We start from the raw sequence: 16,666 nt of genomic DNA on the forward strand, positions 1-16,666 counted from the left end.
TTGGAGGTGTGTGTGTGTGTGTGTGTGTGTGTGTGTGTGTGTGTGTGTGTGTGTGTGTGTGTGTGTGTGATGGGGAGAGAAATAAGAGAGAGCGAGATAATTGACGGCAGGAGCAGAAGGGAGAACGCCGCTTGAGCGTGACGTGCAAACACCACTGTTGTTTTTCTCCCGCAGTTTTCTGTCTCGAGCCATGAATGTTCTCTCTGTTCAGAAGTCTCTCTTGATCAATCAGTGATTACTTCATGACTGACGATTAATCACCTTAGATTCTCTGCAAATACTTTATCACACCGACAGTCATTATCATAGCAAATTGGGTAATGACTCGGATGTTGCCGCCGTATTCCGTGAGTCCTCTCCGGTATTCAGACAGTGAGCGCGCGCTGTCCAAGGTGCCGCAGCAGAGCGGCCCCGCCCATCCTCTCCTCCTCTTCTACCCCCTTCATCATCCACGTGATGCACGGAGCAGCAGACTGCACCTTCGCCTCCTCGGTAGAGAGAGAGAGAGAGATGCGTTTGATTCCACTGGTCTGTTTGATCGAGAAGAGGCTGTGATTGTTTCGGTAGGCCTATCTAACAGGTATTTACCGGGAAAGATTTGGCTGCACTCAGCATCTCCCCTCACAACGCGGTGATTGTTATCAGATGACAAGGAGAAAATCGATGAGTAGCCACAACACCGACCAGAAGATGTGTGTAAGGTAGGCTGAGACGTTTTTATCTCGGTGTGTGTGTGTATTGTATTAGGTCTTTGCTGTAGGCTATATATACCTATTTTATTAGTGGGCTAATATGGGCGTTTTCTTGCAGCAGTGTTTTTGGTGTATGGATTCTTACGCACAGGTGAGGTAGATGGAAACTCGGAGTAGCGGGTGAGTTCGAGCTCACAGGAGGAGAGGAATAGCCTACGCACGCACACACACACACACACACACGGAGACTCTTAGGAGGGGGAGAGGAGAGAGGAATGGCCTTTGATCGATAATCGATATTTAAACCTGCTCTCATCTCACCGCGTCTTTCAATACTGTGATTTGGAACCCTAATCTCAACCACATCACTAGAGAGACAGACGCCGGAGAGGTGTGAGGCGCTTTTTTCCCATGGTGCGAAAAAGGGGATAATTCGATAAACAAGGTGCATTTGAGTCATCCTCCGCATCGCACGAGAAACCGTTCTTTGTGGCGCTTCCGAGTCCCTTGCGGAGGCACGAGGTGGGCATGGTGGAATGTCTTTTGCCGTCAGTGAGGTAAAACGTGAAGAACGTTGTAGACATTAAGGTAATGAGTCGAGCTAAAATTATACCCTTCTACCTGACTGACAATAAGTTATATACAACACATGAAATGCATCTGAATATTCTGTATCTTTCTGAAAAGACTCACTGGTATATCACATGGTGGTGGTGATAGGAGAACTGTCTGGAAAGACTCTGCGTGTGTGTGTGTGTGTGAGAGAGAGAGAGAGAGAGAGAGAGAGAGAGAGTGTGTGTGTGTGTGTGTTTCCATGTATGTATCTGACCCAGGGTGATAGTGCTGTCTCTTCCCTCTGTAGGTCACTGGAAAGAAAAGAGTGATGGCGCGACAGTGAGGGACACACTCACAGTGCTCAACCCACAAGCCCCGCTGATAGCGACAAGAAAGAGGGGGAGATGCTCTGATAGTCTCTCTCTGTTTACGGTGTGTGACAGTGTATGACCATATTCTCCCTCTCTCTCTGAGGGGAACGGGCACTAACGAAGACACCGATATGGTTCTCACACTGCACCCCTCATTTCTCTAACACACACACACACACCATTGAAGGAAGACAGCGGAGGAGGACCGAGGAGAGACAGAGACGAGAAGATAGAAGACTAACATTGGGAACACTTGGAACTCTATAAGGAGCCAGCTCCCTCACTTGACTGGCAGACAAAGGAACACCTATGGAGGGTGTAGGGTGCTACTAACGGGGCTAAGAAGACTGTAGGGTGCTAGGAAGGGCCCTAGGAAGACTGTAGGGTGCTACAAAGGGCCCTAAGAAGACTTAAGGGTGCTCTCAAGGATGTTTGCGCCATGAGCTGTAGAGTAGTTCGTGCTGCCCAGCTCTAGCCTTTGTGTCTGCGTGTGTGCGTTGTGTGTATGTGTTTGCGCGTGTGTGTGATGGCGGTGTGTGTGTGGGCCGCGGCCCCCCTGCTGTGTGTCTGGCTGTGCCTCTGTAGCGTTGGGGGATCCAGAGGGGAGGGGCTGTGTGGGTGTGGGCGGTGTGTGTGTGGGCCGCGGCCCCCCTGCTGTGTGTCTGGCTGTGCCTCTGTAGCCTTGGGGGATCCAGAGGGGAGGTGCTAGAGTTTGGGGGGGTGTCGGGACAGTGGGGGCGGTTCCCGGTGTGGAACGCGTGCTGCGAGAGCATCCTGTCGTTCAACGTTAGAACTCACAGTGAGGACGGACTGCTGCTTTACCTTGACGACGAAGGATTCTGCGACTTCCTGGAACTATTGTTGCTACGTGGGAAACTCCGCCTACGATTCTCCATCTTCTGCGCCGAGCCGGCTGAGGTGAGTTCCGGGGTCGCCGTGAGCGACGGAAACTGGCATGTGGTTCGTGTGAAACGGGACTGGAGGAACACAAGTCTTGAGGTGGATGGAAGGATGGAGGGATGGGCGGAGGTGAAGAGCAAACGGAGAGACATGACAGTGTTTAGCCACACCTTTGTGGGCGGGGTTTCCCCGGAGCTCCACGCCTCCCCTCTCCGCCTCACTTCCCCTGGCGTCAGAGACCACGCCCCCTTTTCTGGCTGGCTCACTGCGGTGACCATCAATGGATCGGCGGTTGTAATGGAAGGATCGGATGGCGTTACCGTGGGGGGAGACGGGTGTGGGCCGGACCACGTGTGTCAGAATGGAGGGGTGTGTTCTGTCGTCGAGCGGAAGAACGTTTGCGACTGTACCGACACCGGCTACAAAGGCAACGACTGCAGCGAAGGTAAGGCCCAACCCAAACCCTACCTTGAAACATTGTGATTTCATCTCGCACACACATTTAAAAACACACACACAGGGCCGGCTCTAGCCTTTTGGGGGCCCTAAGCGATATTTGGTTGGGTGGTGCCCTACCAAGTGGAAAACAAAATAATTGTTGCGAAAAATTTTGCAGTTTTAAAGCAAGTTTTCTGCAGTTCTACACATTTTATCATGGGACGGAGAGAACATTTAGCAATTCTATAACACATTTCATGCAATTCTGGTTATTTTGCCATGGGGCAGAGAGACATTTTTGCAGTTTGAAAGAGAATTTTCTGCAATTCTACACATTTTGCCATGACTTATGCCATGTAAATGATATCTGAGTGAGAGTGACTAACAAAATCAATGGGGGCCCCCTGGAGGTCAGGGTCCCTGGGCAAGTGCCTGACGTGCCTGATCGGTATTCAGACATGATTCCTACAAGTTTAGATAACTGGCTAGACTAACTTACCAATCTAAAAATTGTTAGCTGACATGGCAAAAAATTGCTGATGCACAACCAAATTTCCAACCTTGTGTATTCTACTATTCTAACTCTCAATAGTAAGTTGAGACCCCGACGGAGGCCCTAAGRGACCGCTTATGTCGCTTATGCCATGAGCCAGCCCTGCACACACATACACACAGACCTCCCCCACACACAGGTTTAAACTACTGGTGTCCTCTGTTATTTGTAGTATATAGTGTAGAACATTGAAACGCATATCTTTAATATGCCTGTTACATAGTGAATCACAGCACCAGCCATTCTCCCTTTCCTATACAGTGGTGGTTAGTAGATCCTAGTGGTGGTCAGTAGATCCTAGTGGTGGTCAGTAGATCCTAGTGGTGGTTAGTAGATCCTAGTGGTGGTTAGTAGATCCTAGTGGTGGTCAGTAGATCCTAGTGGTGGTCAGTAGATCCTAGTGGTGGTTAGAGATCCTAGTGCTGGTTAAGGTAGCAATCCTAGTGGTGGTCAGTAGGATCCTAGTGGTGGTCAGTAGATCCTAGTGTGGTCAGTAGATCCTGAGGTCAGATAAGATCCTATGGTGTCAGTAGATCCTAGTGGTGGTGGATTGATTCCCAGGTGGTGGTTAGTAGATCCTAGTGGTGGTTAGTAGATCCTAGTGGTGGTCAGTAGATCCTAGTGGTGGTCAGTAGATCCTTGTGGTGGTGAGTTGCGTTCAGAAACAAGCCTGTTTGTGTTCATCAGCTCCCTGTGTGTTTGTGTTTGTGTGTGTGTGTGTGTGTGTGCGCGCGTGCGTCTTTAGTCTGAGATCTAGGCCCCTCCTTTGTCTCCATAGCAACCCTGTCCCCTTTCTGCTGAACAAGTTACCATGGAGACAGCAGGGCTCTGAAAGAGAGACTCAGTTACATATGCTGCCCTATGCCTCCATCCCTCTACTTATTTACCTATCACACCCTCGATGTATCCCTCTTTACAGTTTAATCCTTCTCTAATAGGGTGGTCAATCGATCAAAAAATAGTTGATTCATTTGGATTAATTGGTTGGTAAATCTCGGTTGGAAACGTAGTATGTTGTCATAAGAACGTGAAATATGTGGCGAGTGTAGTGTGTTGATTAGTGTGMTGGGTGTTGGAAAGAAGGCAAGTGACATATGTTGGCGCGACAATTGTTTTGACAATACTGCAGCGCGGAGCACATTTTCGAACACCGGGACTGAAGGTGAAATTGATGTCACATTGCTTAAACCTATCCAATTATTTCAGATCGACGGGTAGGGACTGTACCAGGCCTTTAATTAGTCCAACTATTAGCTTTTCCTTTCACTAATTAAAGGCACAGTGCAGTCAAAAARGTGTTTTTCCTGTGATATCTATATTTCCACAGTATGAGGTTGGAATAATATTGTGAAAGTGTGAAAATTATGATCTTTGAAAAGACCACCTGAAATTTCATCTCGTTTTGGTGGGATGGAGTTTTGACCTGCCTGGTGACATCACCAGTTAATAGTTCTAAACCCCTCTGCCAATAACAGCTAGTTTTCAGTTTTCCCTTCCCCCCACTCCCAGACAGTCCTAGCTAAATTATTGCTTGAGAAAATACGCTTTACTAAGAAGCTATTTATTTTCTTTTTGACCATATTAATTGAAAACAATCACAGTAAGGTACTTAAATGTTACCCAGAAATGATTCAATTTTGAGATAAAAACGGCTGCATTGGACCGTTAATAAGGGACAGAGGAAAGGGACATTTGGTTCCGAAGACACACACACACTCCAGTACTGACCCCAGCATGTTTCCCCCCTGCACTGCTGTTTTCTATCATCAGTTACCCGTTATCCATTGATCTATTCATTTACTGCAATGGTCAATGTGTGTGTGTGTCTGAGTGTGAGCGTGAGTGTGAGTATGTGTGTGTGTGTGTGTGTGTGTGTGTGTGTGTGTGTGTGTGTGTGTGTGTGAGAGAGAGAGAACATGTGCGTGTATTCTGTGCTCTGGTACAGGAGGCTGTAAGGTAAGTTCTGGGTGAATAAATGTTCCAGATTCCAAACACACAGGTAGGAGCGTCCGCTTTCATCCACCCTGGCCACTGTGTGTGTGCGCGTGCCTGTGCGCGTGCCTGTGTGCGTGCGTGCGCTTGGTTTGGGGCAATTCAGTCGATTCCGTGTATTGAAATTCAAGTAATGTATTGAAAATCGACTATTGTGGAAGATTTTTCAATTAACTGAATTTCGATGAACTTCCGGAATTGAATAAATTGGCCGCAACCCTGACGTGTGTGTGTGTGTGTGTGTGTGTGTGTGTTGTGTGGCTTTTGTGTTGTGTGTGTGTGTGTGGTGTTGTTGGTGTGTTGTGTGTTGTGGTGGTAGTGTGTGTGTGGTGGGTGTCGTGTTGTGTGTGTGTGTGTGTTGTGTGTGTCGTGGAAGAATGTAAGGCTATCACTGCCACATGGTTCAATGGTGAATGTTCTGGGTGGATCTGCATGTGTGGTTACAAGGTAAGGCTGCGGGTGTGCACTGTTACCGTGGTAAGCAGACGGCTAGTGCATGGGCGTTTAATGAATGTTCTGGGTCTCTTTCTCTCCTATCGTCTTGGTAACGCTCCAGAACACACAACCCAGGTGGGTCTTCTCTACTCGTGCTTTCTCTCAATGCCCTGCTCTCTTCTTTACACTAATCCCATTCCTTCTTGCCATGGTCTGATTTGGGGCACCGAAAGGTGTGGGGGGTGGTCTGTGTGTGTGGTGGGTTGTGTGGCTGTGGGTTTTGTGTGTGCTGTATGTGGGTTCATCTGACGCGATAAGTAGAACTCCTTCATGGACAAATGAGTAGATCCATTCATGGACATATACGGAGTTTCAGTGCTCTCTCACTCAAAGATAGAACGGAGGCAGTGTATATAATAAGGTTTGATAAGAGGTTAGAGATTGACAGAGTAATAATTAGATAATAACAGTTGATTTGATATCCCTAGGCACAATTCAAGATTCCCTAGGAAATTAAAGATACCTAGGACAATTACAATATACCTACGGAACGATCAACCAAGGATACTAGGGAGCATTACGAATTCTAGGTAAATCTACAAGATACCAGGACAATTACAATATACCCTAGGAAAGTTACAAGATTACCCTAGGACAATTACAAGATACCCTACGGGACAATTACACAAGCTGTAAATGTGATAAAATAGCAGATATAAACATCGATATTACTAAGTCAAGAGCTGGCAAGAGAAAAGCAGCATGGCCGAAGAATAAACAAAGCAAATTCAGGGGATAAAAAGAAAGGTCATCGGGAAGGCAGTTGGAACTAACGAGGCTGACTAGACTCAGCACCTCCTTTCGGCGAATGATGAGATACAATATTTGTTTTTTAAACGGAATAAGAAGAGCAAGACCAGTTGTACGTTGGTGTGTGTGGTGTGTGTGTGTGTGTGGTGTGTGTGTGTTGTGTGTGTGTGTGTGTGTGGTGTGGTGTGTGTGTGTGTGTGTGTGTGCGGTGGTGGTGTGTGTGTGTGTGTGTGTGTGTGTTGGCCGTGTGCGTGGTGTGTGTGTGTGTGTTGTGTGTGTGTGTGGTGTGGTGTGTGTGTGGACTTTGTGGGATGTGCGCGGCGCGTGGCGTGTGGTCGTGTGGTGTGGGGCGTGTGTGTTGGTGTGATATTCCGCAGTTATTTGATATATGTAGAAGCTACACACACATATACACCAACATGAGCAGACAACAAGTTTAAACATGGTGTGTGCCTTAGACGTGTGGGTGGCAGGGTTTGTTGTAGAACCCCTCTGCCAGCGGATGGTGCTCCACACAGATCAAGGGTGCGTTCAAAAAGACTTTCATTTGCAGTGAACTCTCAGCTTGTAACAGTTACAGTTGAACGATTTGAATGAACGTACCCACACTTTACAGGAATGCGTCACTAGGTAAGGATAACTCTGGTAGTGTCTGCAATTTATTTGTCTACAAATTCCAAATTGTAATTTATGTCTACAATTTAAGTATCTCCAAACTGAGAATCACTGTGCTATTCTAACTATATACAGGATTTAATAGAAAGACTACATTTTAATCTTATGTTCACCGCACACTAGCATCACTGTGAGCAAATGTTAGCAACGGTCGCTATCGTGATTGTGTGTGAGTGTGTGTCTACGTGTGTATGTTTGAGCGGGTGTGTGTGGGCACATGTGTGTGTATGTATGTGTGTGTGTGTGGACAAAATCACGTCATGCTCCTCTGCTGTGCTGACTGTGCTCTTGTCTTCCTTTAAGGTCTGGCTCACCTGATGATCGGCGACCAAGGTACGACCTATTACATCACTATGACATCACTTCCCGTTCCTGCTGCTCCCCATCACCTCCCCACCTCCCCACCCCCACCACACCCCTCACCCCAAACCTCATCATTGCCGGACCCTAGACGCTGATCCAAGGTCAGGTTTGATTTTTGTCTATATTGGGTTATTTTGGGTATATTAGGATTTGGAGAGGCTTAACTGATCCCAGATGTGTGGTTAAGGTGAGGATATGGGTTTAGTGTTAGGATATGAACTGATCCTAGATCAAGGTCGGGTTCCGTGGATGGTTTGTTGTGTGTGCGTGTGCGCATGTGTGTGTGTTAGTGATGCGTGGGTTGACTCATAACCCACAGTCCCCCTGGTTATATCTGCGGGTTTAGGGTCTTGAAATATTGTATGGATGAAGGGCGGGTTGAATAAAGAGAAAATAATACATTGAAATGTCATAAATGTATAAATCTTGTCCAGTTCATATCTACAGGCTACATTGAGGTTTTTATTTCATTATTTTGATTTGCCTTTAGTGCGTAACCTAAGCCTAAGCTTTAGGACCTAAAGCTGACCGAACTTGGGCAGAAAYAGTTAACGTCGATCCACTGAGGCAAAAAGGACAATGTCGGAGTTGAATTCAATAAGAGAAAAGCTGCGAAATGTAGAGTTGAAAATAAATAGAAGGAGGGTCAGAACAGTAGCATGATGTCTGGGGAAGATTTGGTGAAGTGGTGAAAGAGGATGATTGCAGTGGGTTAAATGGAATAGTAACTGAAATCTGGACACTGACTGTAGTTCTATAACCTCTCGCATAGCCTAATGTAATATTAACTCCTGCAGAATTATGCATTTCTTGCAGTAAAATGATACACCAAATGTACATTTTGACTCGGGAACAGGAGTGGAGAAATATGATTTCTTTCAGCATCTTGAGAGAATGACTGCACGGTTAGGGACCGTCTGTAAAAGTGCTATCGTTATCAGCATCATAAAAGCTGGTAGTATTTCAACCATAAAATATGCATCCAAACCGAACTGAATTCTTATTAGGAACATGTTGGGTAGTTTTCACAGCTTTTAATTTCCTTAAAACCGGTCAAAGGGAAAATCGTTCAATTTTCTTTGTTATTGAGTTTTCTCCCCGGTCTCTAAATGTCTTTGCTGCATGAGAGAAGCAGAGATGAAAGAAAAAATGTCACCGATGTCAACTAGATTCAAGGCTTCATTCTATCGATTTATGACATTATTCTGGTGAGCGAAGGTTTATTTTGTATTCTAGGGCAACAAGTAATGACAGAAGAGAAGCTGCATGTATTTAATTACAAACAAGTTGACTAACAAATAGCCACTGCAAATAAAATGTCTTAAATTAAAAGCAGGAACATAGGCTTATCTAAAAGGCCTGTCAGAGAATTGCTCTCTGTACAGCGCATTTTCTATTTTCTGCTGCTTAGGGTCGGGTTCGGACCTCAGATTTTCACTCTATCACATATAGTCGGGCGGTTGCGGATGGGTTATTAGCAATTGCGGGAGGGTGCGAATGAACAAACAGCTTACCCGCGCATCACTAGTGTGTGTGTGTTGTTGTGGCTTGTATGTCTGTTGCAGGTTTTTGGTGCCTCATCCTAACCCCTCCCTGCAGCAATCCCTTCCCCTCCCATTGCCTGCCTCCTGCACATGGGAACTCCCCTCTTATTGGCCAGTTCTCTGTTCATGTCATTTTTAACAGTGTACTAAAATAAACAAAAGTGTATAAAAGCAGTGCTGTCAAACACACCGCTGTAGCTCTGTCCTATCTGTAAAGGCACGTGACAACTACACAAACACACCGCTGTAGCTCTGTCCTATCTGTAAAGGCACGTTGACAACTACACAAACACACCGCTGTAGCTCTGTCCTATCTGTAAATGCACGTGACAACTACACAAACACACCGCTGTAGCTCTGTCCTGTCTGTAAAGGCACATAACAAACTACCAAACACACCACTACTACTTTTATTACTTATACTACTATTACCACTGCTCACTTTAGTGGTACTGTACTGTACTGCAACACACCACTTCAGACTCAGAGGTAAATCAAACACAGTTTGGAATGTATCGGTGACAGAATTGAGTAGTTTGTCTCTTACATTCTAGACCTTCATACAGCATACTGTAGTTGGTGGTGGGAGTGCTACTTACCACTGCTACGTGCAGTGTGGTACGCATAGAGATATATATAATACAATACGGTGTAATAGTGTTCTTAAAAACTCGTATTCTGCTCCGTTGGGAGTATTTTGGTCTTGTTTGACGCCAGTGCTGCTTTTCTATCTTTTCAAAATGGTTCCCCTTTGCTTTCTTAGTTTCACACAAACAACTTACTCTCTCCCTCCTTCCCTCTTCCCTCTTTCCCTTTCTCTCTTCAATATCTGACTGTAGGAAAGCTCAGAGGTATACGATTCCTTCTTGCTTATGGCTATGTATGGCTATGAGCTCGAATGTATGGCGGTGAGCTATACTGAATGGCCACACACTGTAATAATGTAAGATGCTGTATGTGTGTAGAATTGGAATGTTTCTCTGTCCATGTAGCTGCTGTACATGCAGGTGGTGTGTGTTTGTGTCGTGCTTTGTTGGCCTGTGCGGTGTTGTGTGTGTTGTGTGTTGTGTGTGTGTGTGGTGTGTGTGGTGTGTGTGTGTGTGTGGTGTTGTGTGTGTGTGTGTGTGTGTGTTGCGTGCGTGCGTCGTCTGCGTGCGTGCGTGCGTGCGTGCGTGCGTGCGTGTAGTGTGCGTCGTGTGTGTGTGTGTGTGTGTTGTGGTGGGTGTGCGTGCAGAAATGTAAAAGCAGTCAGAAGGGGCTGAAAGTGCGTCCGGCTCAGAGTAAAGAAGCTTTCTGAAGCGTGACTATCTGAAATGTGTTTCTCTGAAGAAGCGGGGAAGGGGGGGGGGTTGTCTGTGGGTGTGAGAGAGGGGAGGGCTAGATAAAGAGCGAGAGAAGAAGTGAGAGAGAAGGGAGAGAGAGAGAGAGAGAGAGAGAGAGAGAAGAGAGAGAGAGAGAGAGAGAGTGAGAGGAGAGAGAGTGAGAGAGGAAAGGGAGAGAGAGAGAGAGAGAGAGAGAGAGAGCAGAAGAGAAGAGAGAGAGAAGAGAGTGAGAGAAGAGGAAGGAGAGAGAGAAGAGAAGAGAATGTTAAGTCCTTAGATGTCTAGGGTCTGTATCTCCAAGTGCCAAGTCATCAGTCCTGCCCAGTCAAACTTCACTCTGACATCAATGTGTGCGTGCATGCATTCGGGCATGTGACTGGTGTCTGTCTCATCGGTCCAAGGAAATGAAGTGTTTTGGATGTTGTTTAGAAAGACTACTCTCGTGTCATGATGCACAACTCAAGTGATGTAATTACATTCAGCTATTAGACAGCATATCAAACACAAGCAAGACCACAGACACACTGTCTAACTAGCGATTTGATGTTATTTTTGAATAAACATTGCGAACATTGGCTAAGCAGGAAGGCAGACATGCAGTCAAAGTAGTAGTGGCTAGTAGCTACGATACGGCAACAAACTCCAACGATTTAGCTGACATCATCACACGAATGCAATGTGACTGAAATATCCGTTACAACAGACAGAGAAGGTTATTTCAGCTGGTATGAGACAGAAATACAAACCCCATCTCCCCTCAATGAATTTCATTCTTCATTCATTCATTACGATTACAGGAACATTGACTTTTTACAGTATATACAGCCAATTATGGTATTGTACTGTTTCCTTGCACAGTACTTGCTTTGATACTGTGTTTAGATTACAGTAGGTGTACTGCAATATGAAATAGAGTAACTTACCACTAGCTGCCTGTAAGTTACTGTCATATTCATGGCAACCCCTTTACAGTGTGGCTGTGGTTAGCTAGTATAGGTGTGTGTGTTGTGTGTTGTGTGTGTGTGTGTGTTGTGTGTGTGTGTGTGTGTGTGTGTGTGTGTGTGTGTCGGTGTGTGTGTGTTGTGTGTGTGTGTGTGTGTGTGGTAGTGTAGTGTGTGTGTGTGTGTGTGTGTGTGTTGTGTGTGTGTGTGGTGTGTGATGTGTGTGGTGTGTTGTGCTACAGAGAGGACAAACCCAAACCGATATCATCACACAACAAGCGTTCTCTAAACATGACCTCTTTGAACACACACACACATGCTCACAGACACACACACAAATAAACCTTTATCGAGTGCCTTCTTTCTGTGTGTGTTGTGTGTAAATATGCATGAGTAAGGCTGCCTGTGCATTCTCTTCACGGTATGTGTGGCATGCATGGCATACATGCAATATGTGTGTGTGTGTGTGTGTGGGGGGGGGGGGGGGGGTGTGCACTGCAGGCGCGTTGAGTCGGTATGTGTTAAGAAGGAGGTTGGATTGTGACTCATCACTTTTGACTCATAAAGCGTTGGCAATCAAAAGAACTCATTTTACACACACACACTCACTCACACACACACACTTCAACCCTCACCACTACATAGACCATACACACACCAGACCGACAGAGAGAGGGAGGGCCGAGAGAGGCAATGGAGAAAGGGAAAAAGGAAAGAGGGGGCATGTATAGGAAGGTGTTCAGATGAGCAGAAGAAAAAATAATGCAATTGGGAGATGAGAGGGAGAGGGAAGTCAGAGATAGGAAATAAATGGCAGAGCCCTGATGTACCTGAGAGAGACAAGAACAGCCCTTCTGATACGAAGGGGGAGACGAGAGGAGAGAGAGAGAGAGAGAGAGAGAAGAGAGAGAGAGAGAGGAGAGGAGAGAGAGAGAGAGAGAGAGAGAGAGAGAGAGAGACGAGAGAAGAGAGAGAGAGAGAGAGGGGATAGACAAGGTACAGTATTATCTGGGCAGAGATAGTCTACACCAGTCTATACACCATAGAATAACAGGCTGGCTGTCTAGCTGGCTGTCACTCCGAAACTACACACAGGACACAAACACAAACATGCCACTGCACTTATTGCGCATCCACATAGGCCAACTCCAATGGCGGCAAGACGGGAACCGGATTGTCATTGTTTTCAATTAAACATTCGACAGCGAATTCAACGAGAGGGCAAGGTGGAAACAATAAAACAACAAACGTCGTGATCTTGATCGTGTTTACTCTCAGGTAAAGTTTAGTAAGAGCTTCAGGTTTTGATAAGAGAAAAACAGGCTTTCTTATCTTTTCCCAGTCAATGAATCTGTGGATGGAATTTAGAAATACTGATGTTTACCATTCATTCTGTCATCTGGCTATAGTTACTACCTACTTGCAGCTTCATCTCCCTGTGGTTTCCCTTACTTCCTTTGTGCGAAGCTAAATAGCAGTTACTGGCATAATCACCACCAAAGGTAAAGTTCTGGTTTCATGGCTGACATAGCTAGCCCCAACTAACTCACAACTTTATTGTAATCTAGAATATTAGCAAGGTTCAATTTGGGCCAATGCCTAACCAATAGACTTATTTTCACACAGGGATTGCATTTTTTTAAAAACAACCAACAGTGTTGCCTATGCGGTGCACCTACCTTCATTGCACTTGTCAGCTTGTAACAGGCCATGCTGAAGTAGCCAGACCATTAGATTATAAACCCATTCTGTTATTGATGCCCATTCCGAAGCTGTTCTGACTTTATCACATTCTTAATACCTGCGCTTAAGGTGTGCTTTTTCTATGACTTGGTGGTCCGATCATCAAGGAGCGTTAATCTGCGGTGTGTTGTAAATGAGTGTGGTTGTGTGTGTGTTGTGTGTGTGTGTGTGGTGTGTTGTGTGTGTGTGTGTGTGTGTGTGTGGTTGTGTGTTGTGTGTGTGTTGTGTGTGTGTGTGTGTGTGTGGTGTGTGAGTCTTGGATAAAACTGATCTTATCTAGCTTAAGACAAAATACTGGGCTTTAACTGGAGAGATTGTCAGTGGCAAACAGAGAGAGAAGAGAGAGAGAGAGAGAGAGTAGGGGTTTGAGACTAGGGGTAAAGAGAAAGGCTATAGGTAACAGAGACCAGTCTGTAGGTGTTAAATAGTGCTAGAAGCTAGTGTGCACTATATATTTTAAGGGTTTTAGTTTCAGGGTGGCAGGTAGCCTAGCGGTTAGAGTGTTGGGCCAGTAACCGAAAGGTCGCTGGTTTGAATAACCGAGCCGACAAGGTGAAAAATCTTTTGATGTGCCCTTGAGCAAGGCATTTAACCCTAATTTGCTCCAGGGACGCCGTACTACTATGGCTGACTCTGTAAAACAACAAATTTCATTGCACATATCCGGTGTATGTGACAATAATATATATACACTACCAGTCAAAACTACGAAATAAAACATATGGAATCATGTAGTAACCAAAAAAGTGTTAATCAAAATATATTTGAGATTCTTCAAAGTAGCCACCCTTTGCCTTAATGACAGCTTTGCACACTCTTAGCATTCTCTCAACCATCTTCAACTGCAATGCTTTTCCAACAGTCTTGAAGGAGTTCCCACATATGCTGAGCACATGTTGGCTGCTTTTCCTTCACTCTGTGGCCTGACTCTTCCCAAACCATCTCAATTTGGTTGAGGTCGGGTGATTGTGGAGGCCAGGTCATCTGATGCAGCACTCCATGACTCTCCTTCTTGGTAAAATAGCCCTTACACAGCCTGGAGGTGTGTTGGGTCATTGTCCTGTTGAAAAACAAATGTTTGTCCCACTAAGCCCAAACCAGATGGGATGACGTATCGTTGAAGAATGCTGTGGTAGCCATGCTGTTTAAATGTGCATTGCATTCTAAATAAATCACAGACAGTGTCACCAGCAAAGTACACACACACCATAACACCTCCTTCTCCTCCTCCATACTTTACGGTGGGAAATACACCTGTTCGCCCACACTGCATCTCACAAAGACACGGCAGTTGGAACCAAAAATCTCAAATTTTGGACTCCAGACCAAAGAACAAATGTCCACCGGTCTAATGTCCATTGCTCATATTTCTTGGCACAAGTAAGTCTCTTATTCTTGTTGGTGTCCTCTAGTAATGGTTTCTTTGCAGAAATTCTACCACGAAGGCCTGATTCACACAGTCTCCTCTGAACAGTTGATGTTGATTTGTCTGTTACTTGAACTCTGTGAAGATTTATTTGGGCTGCAATTTCTGAGGCTGGTAAATCTAATGAACTTATCCTCTGCAGCAGAGGTAACTCTGGGTCTTCCATTCCTGTGGTGGGCCTCATGAGAGCCAGTTTCATCGTAGCGCTTGATGGTTTTTGCGACTGCACTTGAAGAAACTTTCAAAGTTCTTGAAATGTTCCATATTGACTTTCTCTTTGCTTATTTGAGCTGTTCTTGCCATGATATGGACTTGGTCTTTTACCAAATAGTGCTATCTTCTGTATACCCACCCTACCTTGTCACAACACAACTGATTGGCTCAAACGCATTAAGAAGGAAAGAAATTCCACAAATGAACTTTTAATTAGGCACACCTGTTAATTGAAATGAATTCCAGGTGACTACCTCATGAAGCTGGTTGAGAGAATGCCAAGAGTGTGCAAAGCTGTTATTAAGGCAAAGGGTGGCTATTTGAAGAATCTCAAATATAAAATCTATTTACATTTTTTGGTTACTACATGATTCCATATGTGTTATTTCATAGTTTTGATGTCTTCACTATTATTCTACAATGTAGAAAATAGTAAAAATAAAGAAAACTCCTTGAATGAGTATGTGTTCTAAAACTTTTGACCGGTAGTGTATATATATTTTTTTAAGAGGCGATTTGCCTGGCTACCCATCCACATCGCTCCGGCTAACTGATGTTTCGTCTCCATGATGAGTCTGGATTTGCCGCCCTGTCTAACGATTTCTAGAATGTGAACACAGTCTTACCATTCTGATTGGTCCCAGAAACCGTTGGGTTGGGCCTGCCTTCATGATGATACCATCAACTTTGATACTCTGATTAGTTATATACACTGCTCAAAAAAATAAAGGGAACACTAAAATAACACATCCTAGATCTGAATGAATGAAATATTTACATTGAATGTGCTGACAACAAAATCACACAAAAATTATCAATGGAAATCAAATTTATCAACCCATGGAGGTCTGGATTTGGAGTCACACTCAAAATTAAAAGGGTGGAAAACCACACTACAGGCTGATGCCACACTGTTGATGTAATGTCCTTAAAAAAGATCAAAATGAGGCATCAGTAGTGTGTGTGGCCTCCAGCGGTGCCTGTATGACCCGTAACAGCAAAACGCCTGGAGCATCGCTCCTGATGAGGTGGCGGGATGGTCTCCTGAGAGTATCCTCCCAGACCTGGCCACTAATGCAATCCGCCAACCTGCCTGGACAGTCTGGTGGATGGGCAACGTTGGCGTTGGGATGGAGCGAGACAACTGATGTCCGCCACGATGTGCTCAACTGGATTCAGTCTGGGGGAACAGGGGGCCAGTCATAGGCATCAAATGCCTTCCTCTGCAGGAACTGTGACACACCTCCAGCCACCACAATGAGGTCTATAGGCATGTCTTGCATTAGGAGGAACCCAGGGCCAACCGCACCAGCATATGGTCTCACAAGGGGTCTGAGGATCTCATCTTCGGGTACTATGGCTAGTCCGAGGCTACCTCTGGCGAGCACATGGAGGGCTGTGCGGCCCCCAAAGAAATTGCCACCCACAGCCATGACTGATGACTGACCAGACCGCCAAACCGGTCATGCTGGAGGGATGTTGCAGCCAGGGGCAGAACGTCTCGCACGGCGTCTCCAGACCTGTCTGTCACGCTGTACTGATCAGTTGCCATGTGCTCAGTGTGAACCCTGCTTTCATCTGTGAAGAGCACGAGGGGCGCCAGTGGCGAATTGCCAATCTTTGGTGTTCTCTCCTTATTTCTCTCCTGGCAGAAAGAATGCAGACGTCCTGGCAAGACACGGGTGATTGTGGG

The 16,666-nt window shown here is 45.6% G+C and overlaps 1 protein-coding gene across 6 annotated transcripts in view; it reads left to right on the plus strand.

Annotated features, from left to right (window-relative positions):
* The first annotated feature begins 451 nt into the window (after positions 1-451).
* The window catches only part of LOC111968227 (neurexin-1a), a 64,014-nt gene continuing 47,799 nt past the window's right edge, over positions 452-16,666 (plus strand). For 5 of the 6 annotated variants that reach the window (XM_023993150.3, XM_070444891.1, XM_070444890.1 and 2 more), the window contains exons 1-2: positions 2,537-2,963; positions 7,725-7,754. In XM_023993150.3, coding sequence (XP_023848918.2) covers positions 2,630-2,963; positions 7,725-7,754 — 364 coding nt within the window. In that variant the 5' untranslated portion in view covers positions 2,537-2,629. Of the gene's footprint in view, positions 702-1,554; positions 2,231-2,313; positions 2,964-7,724; positions 7,755-16,666 lie in introns of those variants that run through there. The other variant, XM_070444894.1, reaches the window with a different exon arrangement.

This window comes from Salvelinus sp. IW2-2015, linkage group LG8 (genome assembly GCF_002910315.2).
Source record: "Salvelinus sp. IW2-2015 linkage group LG8, ASM291031v2, whole genome shotgun sequence".
NCBI classification, from domain to species: domain Eukaryota; kingdom Metazoa; phylum Chordata; class Actinopteri; order Salmoniformes; family Salmonidae; genus Salvelinus; species Salvelinus sp. IW2-2015.